Source organism: Astatotilapia calliptera, chromosome 7 (genome assembly GCF_964374335.1).
Source record: "Astatotilapia calliptera chromosome 7, fAstCal68.1, whole genome shotgun sequence".
NCBI classification, from domain to species: Eukaryota; Metazoa; Chordata; class Actinopteri; order Cichliformes; family Cichlidae; genus Astatotilapia; species Astatotilapia calliptera.
Window position 1 is genome coordinate 5096687 of NC_137428.1, and position 18482 is coordinate 5115168.

The following is an 18482-nucleotide window of genomic DNA, read 5'->3' on the forward strand; positions in this document are numbered from 1 at the left end:
GCAATAAAAATAAAAACTACCTCCAGTGGACAATGTTTAGTTTAGGTTTTTTTTCTTAATGCTGCCCTCTTTGATACATGCTAATAAATAATACTTAGATGTCCAGTAAATGTCTTATTTTTGTTTGGAAGTTTATTAAGCCTCATTTCTAACATTCACTGATATCATAGCACAGTGCTGTTTTCTTCTGTGTGGTTGTGTCATGGTTTTTAAATTTCAACATCTGGACATGGACTGCATAACCTGTACTGAGTAATCAAAATCTCTCTTCAAAGTACAAAAGTAATATACTTATATTTATTTCTCACTCGTGGATGTGACCTAATTGCCTCTCTTCTTTAGGTTTCAGAGCGCAGCCTCCCTCCTCCTCCCCCACAGCAGCAGTCCCTCCATGACCGGGTCCTGGCTGAGATCAAGCAGGAGAGGAAGCTTAGACCAGTAGTTCCACCCAGCTCGAGACGTAAGGGAACAATCTTTGATGTTGGTGTTGATAGATAAAACAAAATAAACAGAACAAAGAATGCCACTAATCAAAAGGAGGTTCAAAAGCTCTGCATAGATTTGCATTTAGAGATTGTTGTTAAGACACAAAGTGCCAAAGGAGACCTGCGAGTCCTGGTTCACAGGCTTAAAGCGTGTGACACAAGTAGAGCTGGGCGATATGAGATTTTTTCATATCACGATATGTTTTTTTCATTTCAGGCGATAACGATATCTATCACGATATAAGCCAAATAACTATATTTGTAAGATTTAAATGTGCCGTTGCTCACAAGTAAAATGTGAAATAATCAGCAGCTTGTTTTTATTTAAATATTTATTTCCCATAATAAGTTCAACAGTTCAACAAGTTCAGAAGACCCCCATGAAAAGAATATCGAGGGAACAGTTTACCCTGCCCGGGATAGGGTTACCGGGGCCCCGCCCTGGAGCCAGGCCCGGGGAGGGTGCCCGAGGGCGAGCGTCTGGTGGCCGGGCCTTAGTCCATGGGGCCCGGCCGGGCACAGCCCGAAGAGGAGACATGGGCCCATCCTCCCGCAGGCCCACCACCCGCAGGAGGCGCCATAGGGGTCGGGTGCATTGTGAGCTGGGTGGCGGCCAGGAGCGGAGGCCCTGGCGGACCGACCCCCGGCTGCCAAGACTGGCAATAGGGACATGGAATGTCACCTCTCTGGTGGGGAAGGAGCCTGAGTTGGTGCGTGAGGTTGAGAGGTACCGGCTAGATATAGTTGGGCTCACCTCTACGCATTGTCTGGGCTCTGGAACCAGTCTCCTGGAGAGGGGCTGGACTCTGTCTCAGTCTGGAGTTGCCCCTGGTGAGAGGCGGCGGGCTGGGGTGGGTATTCTTATATCCCCTCGGCTTGCTGCCGGTACGTTGGGGTTTTTCCCGGTGGACGAGAGGGTTTGTTCCCTGCGCCTTAGGGTCGGGGAACGGGTCCTGACTGTCATCTGCGCTTATGCGCCGAGTGGCAGTTCGGAGTACCCAGCCTTCTTAGAGTCCCTGGGGGGGGTGCTGGAAGGTGCTCCACCTGGAGACTCTGTTGCCCTGCTGGGAGACTTCAATGCTCACGTGGGTAACGACAGCGAGACCTGGAGGGGCGTGATTGGGAGGAACGGCCTCCCTGATCTGAACCCGAGCGGTGCTTTGTTATTGGACTTCTGTGCTAATCACAGTTTGGCCATAACGAACACCCTGTTCGAACATAAGAGTGTCCATAAGTGCACGTGGCACCAGGATGCTCTAGGCCGTAGGTCGATGATCGATTTTGTAATCGTATCACCAGACCTGCGACCATATGTTCTGGACACTCGGGTAAAGAGAGGGGCTGAGCTGTCAACTGATCAGCACCTGGTGGTGAGTTGGATCAGGTGGCGGGGGAGGACGCTGGACAGACCTGGTGCACCTAAACGCGTAGTGAGGGTGTGCTGGGAACGTCTAGCAGAGGCCCCAGTCCGCGAGATCTTCAACGCACACCTCCGGCAGAGCTTCAACAACATTCCGAGGGAGACTGGGGACATTGAGTCCGAATGGACCATGTTCAGCGTCTCCATTGCCGAAGCTGCTGCATTGAGCTGCGGCCGCAAGGTGGTTGGTGCCTGCCGTGGTGGTAATCCCCGAACCAAATGGTGGACACCAGAGGTGAAGGGAGCCACCAGGCTGAAGAAGGAGGCCTATCGGGCTTGGTTAGCCTGTGGGACTCCGGAGGCAGCCGACAGGTATCGACAGGCCAAGCGGAATGCGGCTCGGGCAGTGGCTGAAGCAAAAACTCGGGTGTGGGAGGAGTTCGGAGAGGCCATGGAAAAAGACTTTCGGACTGCCTCGAAGAGATTCTGGCAAACCGTCAGGCGTCTCAGGAGGGGAAAGCGGTGCTCTACCTGCACTGTGTATAGTGCTGGCGGAGCGCTGTTGACGTCGACTGAGAAAATTGTCGGGCGGTGGAAGGAATACTTCGAGGACCTCCTTAATCCCACTGACACGTCTTCCGGGGAGGAAGCAGAGTCTGGGGATGAGGGGTGTGACCCACCGATTTCCGGGGGCGAGGTCACTGAGGCAGTTAAACAACTCCTTGGTGGCAGAGCCCCTGGTGTCGATGAGGTCCGCCCCGAGTTCCTGAAGGCTCTGGACGTTGTAGGGCTGTCTTGGTTGACACGTCTCTGCAATGTTGCGTGGAGATCAGGGGCAGTACCTGTGGACTGGCAGACCGGGGTGGTGGTCCCCATCTTCAAGAAGGGGGACCGGAGGGTGTGTTCCAACTACAGGGGGATCACACTCCTCAGCCTCCCCGGGAAAGTCTATGCCAGGGTGCTGGAGAGGAGGGTTCGTCCGCTAGTCGAACCTCGGATACAGGAGGAACAATGCGGTTTTCGTCCTGGTCGCGGAACACTGGACCAGCTCTTTGTCCTCTCGAGGATACTTGAGGGTGCATGGGAGTTTGCCCAACCAGTCTACATGTGTTTTGTGGACCTGGAGAAGGCATTCGACCGTGTCCCTCGGGGCGTCCTGTGGGAGGTGTTGCGCGAGTATGGGGTGTCTGGCCCATTGCTACGGGCCATTCAATCCCTATACAACCGTTGCAAGAGCTTGGTTCGCATTGCCGGCAATAAGTCGGACTCGTTCCCGGTGGGTGATGGGCTCCGCCAAGGCTGCCCTTTGTCTCCGGTTCTGTTCATAATTTTTATGGACAGGATTTCTAGGCGCAGCCAAGTGGCGGAGGGCTTTCGCTTTGGTGGCCTCAGAATCTCATCTCTGATTTTTGCGGATGATGTGGTTCTGTTGGCTTCATCGGGTGAGGGCCTCCAGCTCGCACTGGAGCGGTTCGCAGCCGAGTGTAACGCAGCGGGAATGAGGATCAGCACCTCCAAATCTGAGGCCATGGTTCTCAGCCGGAAAAGGGTGGAGTGCCCACTCCGGGTCGGGGATGAGTTCCTGCCCCAAGTGGAGGAGTTCAAGTATCTCGGGGTCTTGTTCGCGAGTGATGGGAGAAGGGAGCTGGAGATCGACAGACGGATTGGGGCTGCGGCTGCAGTAATGCGGACGCTGCACCGGTCAGTCGTGGTGAAGAGGGAGCTGAGTGTAAAAGCGAAGCTCTCAATTTACCGGTCGATCTACGTCCCTACCCTCACCTATGGCCACGAGCTGTGGGTAGTGACCGAAAGAACGAGATCGCGGATACAAGCGGCGGAAATGAGCTTCCTCCGAAGGGTGGCTGGCCTCTCCCTTAGAGATAGGGTGAGAAGTTCGGCCATCCGGGAGGGGCTTAGAGTAGAGCAGCTGCTGCTCCACATCGAAAGGAGCCAGCTGAGGTGGTTTGGGCATCTGGCAAGGATGCCCCCTGGGCGCCTCCTGGGCGAGGTGTTCCAGGCATGTCCCACCGGGAGGAGGCCCCGGGGCAGACCCAGGACACGCTGGAGAGATTATATCTCTCGGCTGGCCTGGGAACGCCTTGGTATTCCCCCGGACAAGCTGGAGGAGGTGGCTGGGGAGAGGGAGGTCTGGACCTCTTTGCTTAGGCTGCTACCCCCGCGACCCGACCTCGGATAAGCGGATGAAGATGGATGGATGGATGGAAGTTCAACAGGGTAGATGTACTTAAGGAACATGAGACTTTTTCAGATAAATAAAGGCAAATATTGCAAACTACACAAAAGGCAGCCACTAAAGCGTTTAAGTTTCAAAATAGAACAAACGAAACAGACTAAATTGTCAATTCCACTTAGAAACAAAATATTAATTCTAAAGATAAATCTTAGTTTGTTTTACAGAAGAACAGACAAAACTGACTAACTTTTGTCAATATCAAATAAACTGAGAACTAAAAGGAAATTCTCAATCTCTCCTTGTTGTATAGCTGAGCTTTTCAAACAGTTTTAACAGTTACTTTAGTCTGACAAAAGCCGAATGACGAATTAGCGCTTCCAGTCAGAGACTGAGGCTACGTCCACACGTACACGGGTATTTTTGAAAACGGAGATTTTCCGTTTTCGTTTTAAAAAATAATCCCGTCCACACACAAAGGGAGAAATGAAGGAAAACGCTGCTATGAACATGCCAAAGCAGCAGGTGGCGCTAGATTCCTAACCGTGCAGAAATATTGGCCAATCAGAAGTCTAGAAGCCTCGGTGGGAAAAAGTAAACAAAGCTGGGGCATAGAAGCAGAACCGAGTCGTATGTGTGGAGGGACAGTAACTGTGTGTATATGTAAGCATTTAAACACTGCAGAGAGTACAATTAACAGTATTGTAGAAGTTAATTTCACCGAAACAATAACGTGGCGCAGTGTGACGCATGCACCGGTTTATTGTATTTCCAGACTTGCTTTCGGCACAATTTACAGTGAGGCTACTCTATTTTTTGTCAGACTTGAAATAGCCGAAATACCTTCACACTACGGACCTTCTTTGGCTCTTCCGTTCGACAATCTCTCCGGCATTGGAACCATCATCTGTTTTCTCTTCGGTCACGCTCGGTTGATTTTTCTAGTCGGCACACTCATTTCCTCCATTACGCGCTGGCTCCATTACCCGCTGGCTGCTTCCCAAACAAACACACGTGCGGCTTGGCACTTGTGCTGTACGTAACAAGTCACGCGACGTGACGCTGCGGCTGTGATTGGTTCGGCTCTGCGCTACTTAATTTGGATTGGCTGACCTTTTTTTTTTTTTTGAGGACAAGAGCGGCGAGGTCTATCGCGATAGCTTAATTTCTCTATCGAGTAAAAGTTATATCGCGATACATATCGTTATCGTTCTATCGCCCAGCTCTAGACACAAGTAAACCTAATTTCTGCTGTTTGGTATCCCTCCACTCAGTTTGGATAAGCTGGGAAAAGAGAGTTTGGACAGGTTTCATATTGCACATTTCACCATAGCATTTGCTTTTGCCCAAAAGAGATACCAGATACCAAGAACTGGGTGATTAAATAAACTTTTATTTTCAGTTTGATGTTTGGCGAAAACCAAACACACGCCATCAGCACAAATACCTCAAACCAACTTCAAGCACGGGATGATTTGTGCTCATTTTGCATCCACATTTTGCCCGGGTACTCTAAAAGTAAAGAATCAAAGTGCTGCGGTGACCCAGTCAAAGTCTAAACCTCGACCTGACTGAAATACCACAGAGAGCTGCGCATAAAAACCTCAGTGAGCAATGCTGTAAAGAAGATTGGGCCAAAATTCTCCCTCAATGGTGTAAGAGACTGATAGTCACAAAGACAGCAATTACAGTTATTTGAAGAGGGAAATCCATGTTGTTATAATTAAGACGTAAAAGTAGTGACTGAGGTCACAAACCGACCAGGAAAGTGCTTACAGGAAATAGGTCAATGATCAAGTGAGCATTTTTTCCTTTCCTCACGGACGCCTGCATATTCTCTAGTTCTTTTTATGGCCACATGAGTCGCCCCCTGCTGACCATTAGAAAGAATGCAGGTTTAAGGCACTCCTGCCAAAAATGCCTGTACCGACCCAAGGCCTTCTGCAGGTCTTTCCCAACTTTACATTTCACACTCCACCACTGCACTGTTTAATAAAGGCAAAAATATTTTTTTTAAAAATAACCCTTCTCCCACTCTGCAATCCATATCCCAGCAAACAAACACATGGTTTAATTTTTTAGACCATATTTTAGAAGCAGTACACTGCTAATAGTCTTTAACAAGAATGTAAATATCATGGAGAGAATGTACGGTCAGGTATTTTATTAGGCATCAGGGACCTGTGACTGGGTCATTCCAGCAGTAAAGATAAAACACAGATCGTTTTTACCATGTAAAGTGTGATCATTAAGTTAACTTTAACATTGAGTTAAAAAACAAACAAACATATTCATAGTCTCCTTGGACAGGGCTTTAATAACCTGCTGCTATTGTTGGGTCACTCCCTGAGTGTCACCATGAGCCTAAAACCAAGGCACCGAGCAAGTATCAGCTTCTCTGTCAAGCTGGCCCTATTTTCGTTATAAGGACCATCACAGGGGACGAGAGTTGGGACTCTGTAATGGTTTTTAAACCCTGTCAATGACCTAAAAACTGAGCTCGCTTGTGTAGAGTCCAGCTGTACCATGCAAGCTGCAAGCTGCTGGATAGAAAGACCTACAAAGTACTTCTTTGATAAAGTGGTTGCATATTGTGTTTTGTTGTTCTGACTGGATGCACTTGCAGAATAAAGCACTCACAAGTACATATTAAACTACTGCCTAATCTATTGTTTGTATATAGATTAAGTAATGAAAGTTTATTTATATTGTCAGAAACCTCATCAGTCCTTGCAAGTGCTCAATAATGTTCTCATTATAATGAATATTATATTTAAATTTAAGCCTGTCTACAGCGTGTGTTTGTTGATCTAGTTGGCTTGCAGCTGCATGCAGTTGCCCTTTCAGAGGTGAATACAGTTGCATTAAACTGATGAAATAATTGCATCATAGTGAGTCTGGACATTCTGTACTGTAGCTTTTGAGAGTCACAACAATACTTTTCTATTTAGAGCTGCAGTACACATGAAGGTCATCTCACGTTTCATAAATATTGACCTGCTATTTTCAGATCAAGGTCAGCGTGTTTTAGTGTGCGGACTGTTTATAAAGCAAGCTGCCTTGCAGAGACTGAAATTAGTCAACTGGGACTGGCATGCTTTTATTCAGAAAGAGGAATCGAATGTCTTGACTTGTATCTGAAGGGAGTTTTTTATGCTGATATGTCTGTGGGTAAAATACAATTTAAGAATTAAAGTCAATCACTTGCTTTGTGCTTTTAGAGGACTTCCAATTACTGCTGTGTAAATGCAGACTTTAGAGTTATTTTCGAAACCATCAACCATCAAACCAATGAATTTAGCAGGTTTTGGCTGATCCACACACATTTATTATTATTTTTTTCCTTTAGTTTTTACTTATACCACCTTAAAAGTTTATGGAAGCATGGATTGACTGGCTACTTGGAAAAGTCCAGTATTTGTGTTATTTTTATCCTTTTTTTTGGTCTCCTCAAACTCCTACAGGATTTTTTCAGCCATTTAATAGTGGTCTGCTTCTGCAGGGACTTTATAAAGAAGTTGTACTCTCAGTTTTGTGACAGAAAGGTGTTGATGCTGTTAATTGTTTTAGCTTGCTTTATTGTATATTTACCTTAAATGGACCAAAGTGCTATGACACCTACGCATTAGACCTACCGGAGCTGTTTGGACATAAAATCCATGTCGTGAAGCTCCCAGTGGACAGCTTTTGTGCTGATGTTAATGCCACAGGAGGAATCTATGAGGGAATAAATCTGTTGCAAGTGTGACGTGCTGTTATAGTATTCACTGAACTCTTTTTAATAACCCATTCTTTCACAAATGTTATTCAAAGGCAGACTCCAGGTGAGGTGTTTGATCTTATATGCCTGTGCCAATGAGGCTGAAAACACCTGAATTTAAAGATTAAGAGGTGAGGTCCATATAGTGTATTTGTAGGAATTTCAGTGTGAATAAATTTGGATAGGGCTAAAATTTAAATTAATCACAGTTAACATGATTCACTGAGGTTTGTGGCAGGTGGTTTAGGACAAATTGAGCCATAATATTACATCAGAACAGCACGTCTCATGTCATTGTTTGTATCCACTGGCTGTTTTTTTGTTTTTTTTTTAATTTTGTTGTTTTGTTTTGTTTTTTTGTATTTTTTATGAAGGAAGAGCAATTTCAGAATTGGCTCGGGGGGACTGTCAAAGTTATGAGTTTGGTGCCAAGGCTTTTGCTCCGGCCTGGAGCTTTTCACTGAGTCCTCACCAAGAATTTGCTGTTCTTGGAAGGTCGTGATGCCTATGAGTATTAACCCTTTCTGACAATATGAACAAAACTGAAAACAGAACCTTTCTGCAACTTATGGAATAAGGCGGAGCTGCTTCATTGCACTGACTCCAAAGTGGTACACAGGGTGCGTCTGATTACTCCCTTCTGATCTCAGCACACCTGAGATTTTCTGGTTTCTGGTTTCTCTTCCCTCAGCATTTGGCTCTCTGCCCTGTCTGGCTCAGACGTGTCCCTGCAATGTCAAATCCACTTCATGCATCGACCTATCCGTGTCGGAGCTCGGACCCCGGCCACCAACCCGTCCTCGCATCCTGCTCAAGGCCCCGACCCTGGCCGAGATGGAGGAGATGAACATATCAGAGGTGAGCTGGAACTCTGTGATCTTGAAGGGGAATAGGAAAGTGGGCTCAGTGTTGTTTTTAACAGCAGCACACGCTCTGTTTCCCAATCTAAGTGGGTTAAGATTCCTCTCTGAGGAGGAAAATGAAACAGTGACTGGGAAGAATCGCTTTCTCTTTTGCACAAAGACTCAGCAACTTGGGAAATTCTTTCTTTCTCTCTTCTTGCTCTTGCTGTGTTACATCAAACATTAAAGCTCCCCTACGCTTTAGCACTTTAAAAAATATCCTCACATGTGCATGGGGGGAGATATCTGCAGGTCAAAACTGACTGCTGCTTAATCCAGAGGGAATGACATGTTTACAGTCTGCCTCCTCAGTCCTTTCTTTCATTTTCACCTTGCTTTCACATTTCATATTATACTACTGCTACGTGCTGCAAGTTTTTGGTTAGGAAATGAGGCATTGGGTATATGTCACAATCTCTCTCCTGCTTCTTTCCTTGCACCGAGTACATCTGTGACGGTTTAACGAGTCTCTCAAGCGTTTTAAACCTCGTCTGTGGCCATCCTGTAAGGCACTGCAGACAGCAACTACTTACTGTAATATCTCAGCTGTTCCAAACTAATTTAAAGTAGATTATAGTTTAAGCTGTGCAAACATTTCCACAGGGGTGATGTTTTCAATGTTACTCTGTTTGAATTGACCAGGAAAATGAGTCAGTTTGGATGGGATTAACATTAGCCCGGGATTCTAGGATTCCTGGAAATTTGACTTTTTGTCCAAATAGGATTTTCATTTAAAACTACAGGATGTGCTTCAGAGGAGGGGCCTCCAGAGGTTCATGCAGCTATTTTGCTCATTTCCAGTTTCTCCCTGTGGCTCTGACAAATGAGTAGAACCTGAACAGAAATTCAGAACAAAGGGCCTCCACCAGTTTGAGCACCCTGCCCTTAGAGCAGGGGTGTCGGACTCCAGGCCTCGAGGGCCGGTGTCCTGCAGGTTTTAGATCTCACCCTGGGTCAACACACCTGAATAAAATGATTAGCTCATTACCAGGCCTCTGGAGAACTTCAAGACAAGTTGAGGAGCTCATTTAGCCATTAAATCAGCTGTGTTGGATCAAAGACGCATCTAAAACCTGCAGGACACCGGTCCTTGAGGCCTGGAGTTCGACACGTGTGCCTTAGAGGGAAGACTCACATGTGTCCACACGATCTGCCAGTGCCACACATCCCATTTACTGTCTATTTAAGCAGTTGTGTTTAGAGCTCCTCCTTTAGCAGTGAGATCTAGTCTGCAATACCTCTATAAACGCATTTTTGTGGCATTGTTTTCCTAAAGTATCATGCTTGTTTGGCTTTAAAACCTGAGAGCAGAAATGTCCACATGACACTTCCATCCAATTACATCAATACATTCCATCATCCTATAATTAAATATTTTGTCCTGATGAAAGTGGAAGAGACCACTGACGCCCACAGGGTACAAGCACACGAGATCCTAACCCAATCAAAGCACCAACTGTCAGAATATGTTTTGTAATAATAGTAGTTTTCCCTCTTTAAGACTCCAATAGACTTATGGCATTGTAGGATTTTGCTTTAATTTATCAAGTGTGTGTATATAAGGTGTGTCAGCTCATACATTAATATCAGAATGCTTATTTAATCCCACAAAACTGGACCCAATGCTGGCAGGCTCTCTTATGGTCTGTAATTGATACTCAGATTCAGAGAGCAACACTATGTTATTAAATCTCCTTAAATATATTTAAAAACGTGTTTTTAGTAACCTGTTGTCAAACTTTAGGGTGCAGCTCTCCTCACATCTTTCTTCCCACTCTGGGGTAAATTTCCCAGACAGGCCTGCATAGTGGTGTTAAATTTCTGTTTGACAGGCAAAAACTAATTTTCACTTCCTCCATTTTCACTCAAAAGCTAAATGTCACACTGAACTGATAAAATGCAGGAGAATAAAAAGGGATCCTCCTGCTTAAAAAAAAACAAAGAAAGAAAAAGAAGGTCATTTCAGGTGGAATTGCTACTGAGGAGTCTCCCATATTCCCATACAATATCCATCTGAGCTTAACGAATTGGTGAAGTAAACCAGTACTAAGTTAATAACCCGCACTTGTGGTGCGTCTATAAAACTTCGCAGACTGTATATTGCTTGGACCCAAATGGGGTCCTGACCTTTAGGTTGAGAAGCTTTGAGGAAGACTAAAAGCTTCATAATTAAATTGAATGTTTGAAGGTTTTCGGAGTGAATCTGCTGTTCCTCCGTGTCAGCTGCTTCCTTTTTGGCGTTTTCCAGCCACATATCAAATTCAGTTTCCTAAAAACAGCAAATAACATATTAGTTAGCTTAGTTTTGCAAGGTACTGGATTTATTCTGTCCTGGGAACACACAGGATCCTGCAGGAAGAGCTGGAAAACACTGCTCAGGATAGATGCATCCTAAACTGTGAAGAAAATTGAGAATTAAAGCTGATAGATCATTATTATCTGGTGACTTCTCTTTACTTTCTTCCTGCTCATCTCCCTGGTCCCTCACTTTTCCTCCCCACCCCGAATCTTTCCTCACCCACCACCTTTCCACCAAAGGAGGAGGAGTCTCCAGATAATGGGGAGCTGCGGAGGACTGAGAGCTCCCCGATTCCTCTGAAAAGAGATCGGTCCTTCTCGGAGCACGACCTGGCTGTGCTCCGTGGGGAAATGCTTCCTTCGCTCTCTGAGTCGGCCCAGCTGAGCGGGGTGGTCAAGCTGAGGGTCGACAGGCCTCGATCCAGGACTCTAACCAGCGCCGGTGCTCCTCCTCATCACAGAGGTCAGAATGTCCTCTATGCTAGTACTCAAATGCGTAATTCTTTATGTATCTAGGTGCTCTCTGGGTTTTTTTTTCCAAACTATGTTGGTTACACACTACTCTCTAGAAAAACACTAATTGAAATTAAACTTTAAATGAACAGGTGCGTCTGAGTTGACAGGTACTGAACTGTTACCATATAACGATAGACCCTGACGAGCTGTGCTGTCTCATTCAGAGGACTGAAAAGAAGCTGCAATCAGTTTTCAGTGCAGGACCACAGCTTGTTGTGTATTCAGCCTGCACTGAGCAGTGTGGCAGTGCTTCACAATCACCACCATTCAGAAGTTGTCTGTGAATTAATCCCAGCCAAGCACTGCAGCAGCTCATTTTAGGGGGTTAGAGCTTCCTGTTTGAAATAAAATCACTAGTGATATAAGCTGTTTTAAGAGTCTCCTTGTTATGAAAGTCTTCAGACTCTGATCCAGCCGTGGCTGATGATTCACCTGTCTGCAATGCTAAGTCTCCTCCCATAGGGGGAGACACAGGGCCAGTTTTTGAGCCTTCAAGGAGAAAAAAAAGTGGGATTAAGCAGCAAGTTTCTAAACGTGACAGAGGACAAGTCCTGGGGTCTCATTTATAAAAGAGTGAATTAGTATTCAGATTAAAAGCATACAAAAATCAGATACGTGGATACATTCAGGCAAATGTGTGCACGTGGATCAGCTTTGTATCCCACCCTCTAAACACCTACATTCAACCATAAACACCTCATGACTTTTAATACGTAAAAATGAGGCCGCTGATTGGTTCTTAAAATCACATTGACCTCTGGCACTCACCCACCCACGATATCATGTGATCAAAATCATCATTTGTAAATGTGATTTATTCATGTTTGGTTTAACTGTAAACTTAGCCTACGTTACTCATAATGAGGACGTGCAGTGTAATGATGTGCAAGAACTGCCACTGGCTTTATTTTCAGACTGTGCATATGTGACGTGCTGATGATGAGCCAGGTGAGGATGGCCAGTCTCCACTCGGTCCTGTGGGTCTGTGGGCAGTCACGTCGCCTGCAGAGTTTTGTTACTGAAGCTGAATGGAAAATCTTTGAGTCATTCTAAATCACTCTAAAATACTTTAAAGTTGCGGGATGTTATCTTGCATTTAACCAGTGAAGGTAATTGTTGACTTGAGGTGAAAAGCACTCTGTGTATTGACATGTCAAGCTGCCAGACTTCCCTGAATCCTGCCATCGTTTCACCTGCTGTGAGCTACATGATGTGGAGAGCATGCAGTCCGATCAGCTCCTTTTTTTGTGGGGTCCGTCATTAAGATGGAATATACGATATATCATAGTTTTAGTAGCAAAACATCACCAACTAAACTTCTAGGATTTTGAACTACAACAAGCACTGGTTACCTGGATCTTTTATCTGTTTTCTTATTGGCTAAACACTTAATGTCATCATGTGGGATAGGTGGCTCATCAAAACAGGTTATACTATATGAAATTCTCAAACTGAAAACATTTTTCTGCAGTGAATCATCAGGAAACAGAACGCGTCCAAGGAAGCTGTGTTTGTTTCTGTTACTCTTCGTCACCTGCATAAAATCTGTGCAGTCCTGCTGTTGAAAATGACAACAAATCCCATGATATTGATGCTCGGAAAAAAAGTTCTGACCAAAACCTTAACCGTGACACAAATCTGAAAGAGTTTATCAGCCCTGGAAACTTAATGTGGCTTTGTCTGCTCAATATCTGGCTCACCTCTCTGTATTATAACAATAATACTATATTCAACAATAGGGAACGTGTACACCATACAAGAAATATGAGTAAAGCAGTACAAAATAAGATGTAATATTGCGTAGTTCAGCGGTTAACAAGCACGACAGAGTTTAGCGCATTGCACAGTGTGGTTGAAACCTGAGATATATCAGGCCTGCCTAACGTATCTGTATACTCACATACAGGGAGTGCAGAATTATTAGGCAAATGAGTATTTTGTCCTCATCATCCTCTTCATGCATGTTGTCTTACTCCAAGCTGTATAGGCTCGAAAGCCTACTACCAATTAAGCATATTAGGTGATGTGCATCTCTGTAATGAGAAGGGGTGTGGTCTAATGACATCAACACCCTATATCAGGTGTGCATAATTATTAGGCAACGTCCTTTCCTTTGGCAAAATGGGTCAAAAGAAGGACTTGACAGGCTCAGAAAAGTCGAAAATAGTGAGATATCTTGCAGAGGGATGCAGCAGTCTCAAAATTGCAAAGCTTCTGAAGCGTGATCATCGAACAATCAAGCGTTTCATTCAAAATAGTCAACAGGGTCGCAAGAAGCGTGTGGAAAAACCAAGGCGCCAAATAACTGCCCATGAACTGAGAAAAGTCAAGCGTGCAGCTGCCAAGATGCCACTTGCCACCAGTTTGGCCATATTTCAGAGCTGCAACATCACTGGAGTGCCCAAAAGCACAAGGTGTGCAATACTCAGAGACATGGCCAAGGTAAGAAAGGCTGAAAGACGACCACCACTGAACAAGACACACAAGCTGAAACGTCAAGACTGGGCCAAGAAATATCTCAAGACTGGTTTTTCTAAGGTTTTATGGACTGATGAAATGAGAGTGAGTCTTGATGGGCCAGATGGATGGGCCCGTGGCTGGATTGGTAAAGGGCAGAGAGCTCCAGTCCGACTCAGACGCCAGCAAGGTGGAGGTGGAGTACTGGTTTGGGCTGGTATCATCAAAGATGAGCTTGTGGGGCCTTTTCGGGTTGAGGATGGAGTCAAGCTCAACTCCCAGTCCTACTGCCAGTTTCTGGAAGACACCTTCTTCAAGCAGTGGTACAGGAAGAAGTCTGCATCCTTCAAGAAAAACATGATTTTCATGCAGGACAATGCTCCATCACACGCGTCCAAGTACTCCACAGCGTGGCTGGCAAGAAAGGGTATAAAAGAAGAAAAACTAATGACATGGCCTCCTTGTTCACCTGATCTGAACCCCATTGAGAACCTGTGGTCCATCATCAAATGTGAGATTTAAAGAAGGGAAAACAGTACACCTCTCTGAACAGTGTCTGGGAGGCTGTGGTTGCTGCTGCACGCAATGTTGATGGTGAACAGATCAAAACACTGACAGAATCCATGGATGGCAGGCTTTTGAGTGTCCTTGCAAAGAAAGGTGGCTATATTGGTCGCTGATTTGTTTTTGTTTTGTTTTTGAATGTCAGAAATGTATATTTGTGAATGTGGAGATGTTATATTGGTTTCACTGGTAAAAATAAATAATTGAAATGGGTATATATTTGTTTTTTGTTAAGTTGCCTAATAATTATGCACAGTAATAGTCACCTGCACACACAGATATCCCCCTAAAATAGCTAAAACTAAAAACAAACTAAAAACTACTTCCAAAAACATTCAGCTTTGATATTAATGAGTTTTTTGGGTTCACTGAGAACATGGTTGTTGTTCAATAATAAAATTATTCCTCAAAAATACAACTTGCCTAATAATTCTGCACTCCCTGTAATTTATACATGGGCTCTACTGCTGTTGGTCACCGTAGAGTCTGTCCTTCTAAGTCTCTACTTCACATCGTGGGAGGATGTGTGTTGTCTGAAGTTAATATAAATGTATCAGATGGTATCGGATATATTGATAGCTTGTATTCAATTATTAGTTTGGCTTTGATTCACCGCCTCAACATCTGTGTCAGCAGGTTTCAAACGTCTCTGTGCATGGGTCAGATTTGTTGTACTGTACATTCTTACATCAAGTTTGTCTTTATAAAAGACCCCGAGACCCTGGTCTGTAATAGATATGTGAATTCAGAAGGACAAACCAAGCAAAAACCACAAACCTCCCTTGATCACCTTCTATCATTAAAAAAGTTTAAAACTTGGACATTTTTAATGTTTCTTTTAATGTGAATGTACAGACAGTAATAGCTGTCTGTACATTCACAGACATATGAAGAGCCACAAAGAGATGTGTGTTGATGAGCCTCCTGATGGCTTTCTCTTCATCACTGTATTTGAATGAAGAATGCCTCCAAACAGACATCAGACCCATCATACTGAGTGCAGGGGATACTGAAGTCTTTTTTTAAGTTTCCACCTCTTCTGCCTCGAGGCCTGGAAGGAAAGCAGCAGTAAACAGTCATGACAAAACTCAGCATCTACTAATTACCGTTACGGCTACAAAACCAAAACTCTAGGAAGAAATGTTTATTCGATTCCCAACCCTCGGGGTAATGAAATGATTTAATGGTTTGGGAGACATTATGTCACCACTGCTTCCAATCTCCAACCTTGCTGAACCACGTTACCTCACAGAACAGCTGTGTCAGTTCACCGCGCTGCAGCCTTGACTTGGATTCACGTCGGCCGTGGAACGGCTCAGAGATGGATTGTAATCAAATCAAGTGATTGGGTGAAGGAGGGTAGAAGCTAATGGCTTTGAATTGTGTGCTGCATGAAAGCCCCGGGAAGGATGTTATGTGTTTGATAGCCATGATTCGTGCATTAGCAGCCTCGGTGTCCATATCCAGAGGTAATTGTTTGAAAAACGATCCTGACTTTGATCCACTCTGCAAAGCCATCCACAGTGCTTATGTGCCATAAACATTACACTCAGCTGGACAATAGCAGGATTTTTAATTTGCAGTGCACAGCTCTGCCAATAGAGGACTCTCCAGCCTCAAGTGTGCCAGTGAGAGGAGGTAAGCCTATAAGCCGGCTGTCATCGGCAGCTGATCCAAATTATATGTGCTGATCATGTTTACTGGCCTGTTCCAGCCCTCCCATTGCCCTGTTTACTTTCCATTAGAGACAAATTGACACCTTCCATTTGCAGGATCGAAGAGGCACCCAGTCTAAACTGTGTGAGGTCTGCTGTGTTAAGAGCAGACCTCTCACCGTGATCTGAGTTACAGATGTAGCAGCATGGGCCAATCACTCCACTGAAATCAGATTAATAATAGATGACGGCGTTCCAGTCGGATTGACAAACTCTCTGAAGGCCTGAGATCCGAGACGGGCCTGAATGAAAGAGGCTGATGTGTAATTCATGGATTCTTCAGACCGCGACTCGTGGCTTTCTCTCATTCACTTTCTACTGTCCTCAGCTCATCATTCCCTCTCTGTCTCATTCACTTTTCATTCATGTCCACGTGCCAGCCTCCTTCCCGGTTCACGGCTGGGTGCCGCCCTCTCCGGCCCGCCTGTCTCTGAGCTCGGTCGATGAGACTACAGAGGGATCCGAGACCGCGTTTGAGTCCAGAGCTGGAGACGAGCACCAGTGGATGGTGAGATGAAAACACTGGAGGATGGTCCTCGGCTTCATGTGACATCACTGCAGAAATATTCATCCTGTCAAGCCAATTTTATCTGTTACTGAGCTTAGATTGGCGGGGTTATATCTCCATTTTTTTACTGTATAAAGTGCTGCAGTATCGATAATATTGATCTAAATCAACAGCAATGACTTTATTTTGAAAGTTGCCATATTATTTTTCAAATGAAGGCTAATCCTTGCAGAAAAATGCCCGCCCCAAAAAACCTTTGCATGGGTGTGTACTGCTCCCTTCACAGATATGCACAACATGTATCCGTGCAGTAGAAAGGGAAGTTGGAGGCTCAGGTGCGAAACTGTGCAGGAGGACACGAGACTGGCAGATAGTTCAGTTTTGTAAAAGGAGTAGTACATACTGTTGTGTTGAAATGTTACATTTCTGGCAATTTCCTGCAAGGTTTAGTTAATCTTTTGAACACAAGTCTTTCATGTGTATGAAAAGACTTGTGTTCAGGAGCTTAAACTTTTCTTTGACTGTTTCACACAAACAAAACTGCAGATGATAACATTTTGGCTTTGACCTCAGCCGGTTTGTAGTTTTCCTCTGTAATCTCTTATCTATAGCTTTTTCTTTAAAATAAACCGTGGACAGGAGCTCAGAATGATGGGTTTCCTCTCTTTAACTGCTCTCGGTTGTGTTCAGGATGAGTTCAGCCACCCTGTTGAGAGCCTCGCCTTAACCGTGGACGAGGTCATCAACGTGCGGCGAGTACTGGTCAAAGCGGAGATGGAAAAGTTTCTCCAGAGCAAAGAGCTCTACAATAACCTGAAGCGGGGGAAGGTAACAGTGCAGAACTTCTCTCAGTGCAGTGTTTCTTTGTGCTGTTGACACTAACGGGATTCACTGACTGTGAGTGTGTGTTCTCAGGTTTGCTGCTGCTGCAGAGTGAAATTCCCCCTCTTCTCGTGGCCGTCTACCTGCTTACTGTGCAAAAGGTATGAAGGAAGTCTTTCATTCTCTTGTTGATGTTTAAACGTTTGTTCCAAGGTTGCAGCTGAAACATGAGTCTCCACAAATCAATACCCGGGCATATTTACAGTCCATGCGGAAAGTATTCACGGCACTTCACTTGTTCCACATTTTGTCAAATTACGGGCTTATTCCAAAGTGCGATTCATTTTTTACCTCAGAAATCTACTCACAATATCTCATAAAGACAAAGTGAACAAAGTTTGCTGTGATGTATGAAAATAAAAGAACTAAATATAACATGTGCATAAGCATTCAGCCTTTGTGGTACTCAGTTACACGCTTAGCAGACATATATGTGGGCAGTTTCTTCCATTCTGCTTTGCAGAGCCTCTCGTGCTCCATCAGGCTGGATGGGGCACGTCGGTGCGCAGCCATTTTCAGATCTTGCCAACGATGTTCAATTGGCTTCAAGCCTGGGCTCTGACCGGGTCACTCAAGGACATTCACACAGTGGCCCTGAGGCCACTTCTTTGTCTTGGCTGTGTGTTTAGGGTGGTTTTCCTGTCAGAACATGAAGCTTTGTCCCAGCCTGAGGTCCAGAGTGCTCTGGAGCTGCTCATTCTTGCATTCATTTTTCTCTACTCTCCCAGTTCCTGCTTCCTGCCACGATGGACACCACTGTGCTTACTACGACCTTCAGTGCCACTGATTTTTTTCTGTACCCTTCACATTTATGCTCCCACTAATCACTACTGAATTCAAAGGT

The 18482-nt window shown here is 45.0% G+C and overlaps 1 protein-coding gene across 3 annotated transcripts in view; it reads left to right on the forward strand.

The window, feature by feature from the left end:
• spire2 (spire-type actin nucleation factor 2) overlaps positions 1 to 18482 on the forward strand; it is a 61811-nt gene that overhangs the window by 36746 nt on the left and 6583 nt on the right. For all 3 annotated transcript variants that reach the window (XM_026172629.2, XM_080304075.1, XM_080304076.1), the window contains exons 7-12: positions 343 to 460; positions 8488 to 8654; positions 11237 to 11459; positions 16629 to 16756; positions 17447 to 17584; positions 17672 to 17739. In XM_026172629.2, coding sequence (XP_026028414.1) covers positions 343 to 460; positions 8488 to 8654; positions 11237 to 11459; positions 16629 to 16756; positions 17447 to 17584; positions 17672 to 17739 — 842 coding nt within the window. The remainder of the gene's footprint in view (positions 1 to 342; positions 461 to 8487; positions 8655 to 11236; positions 11460 to 16628; positions 16757 to 17446; positions 17585 to 17671; positions 17740 to 18482) is intronic.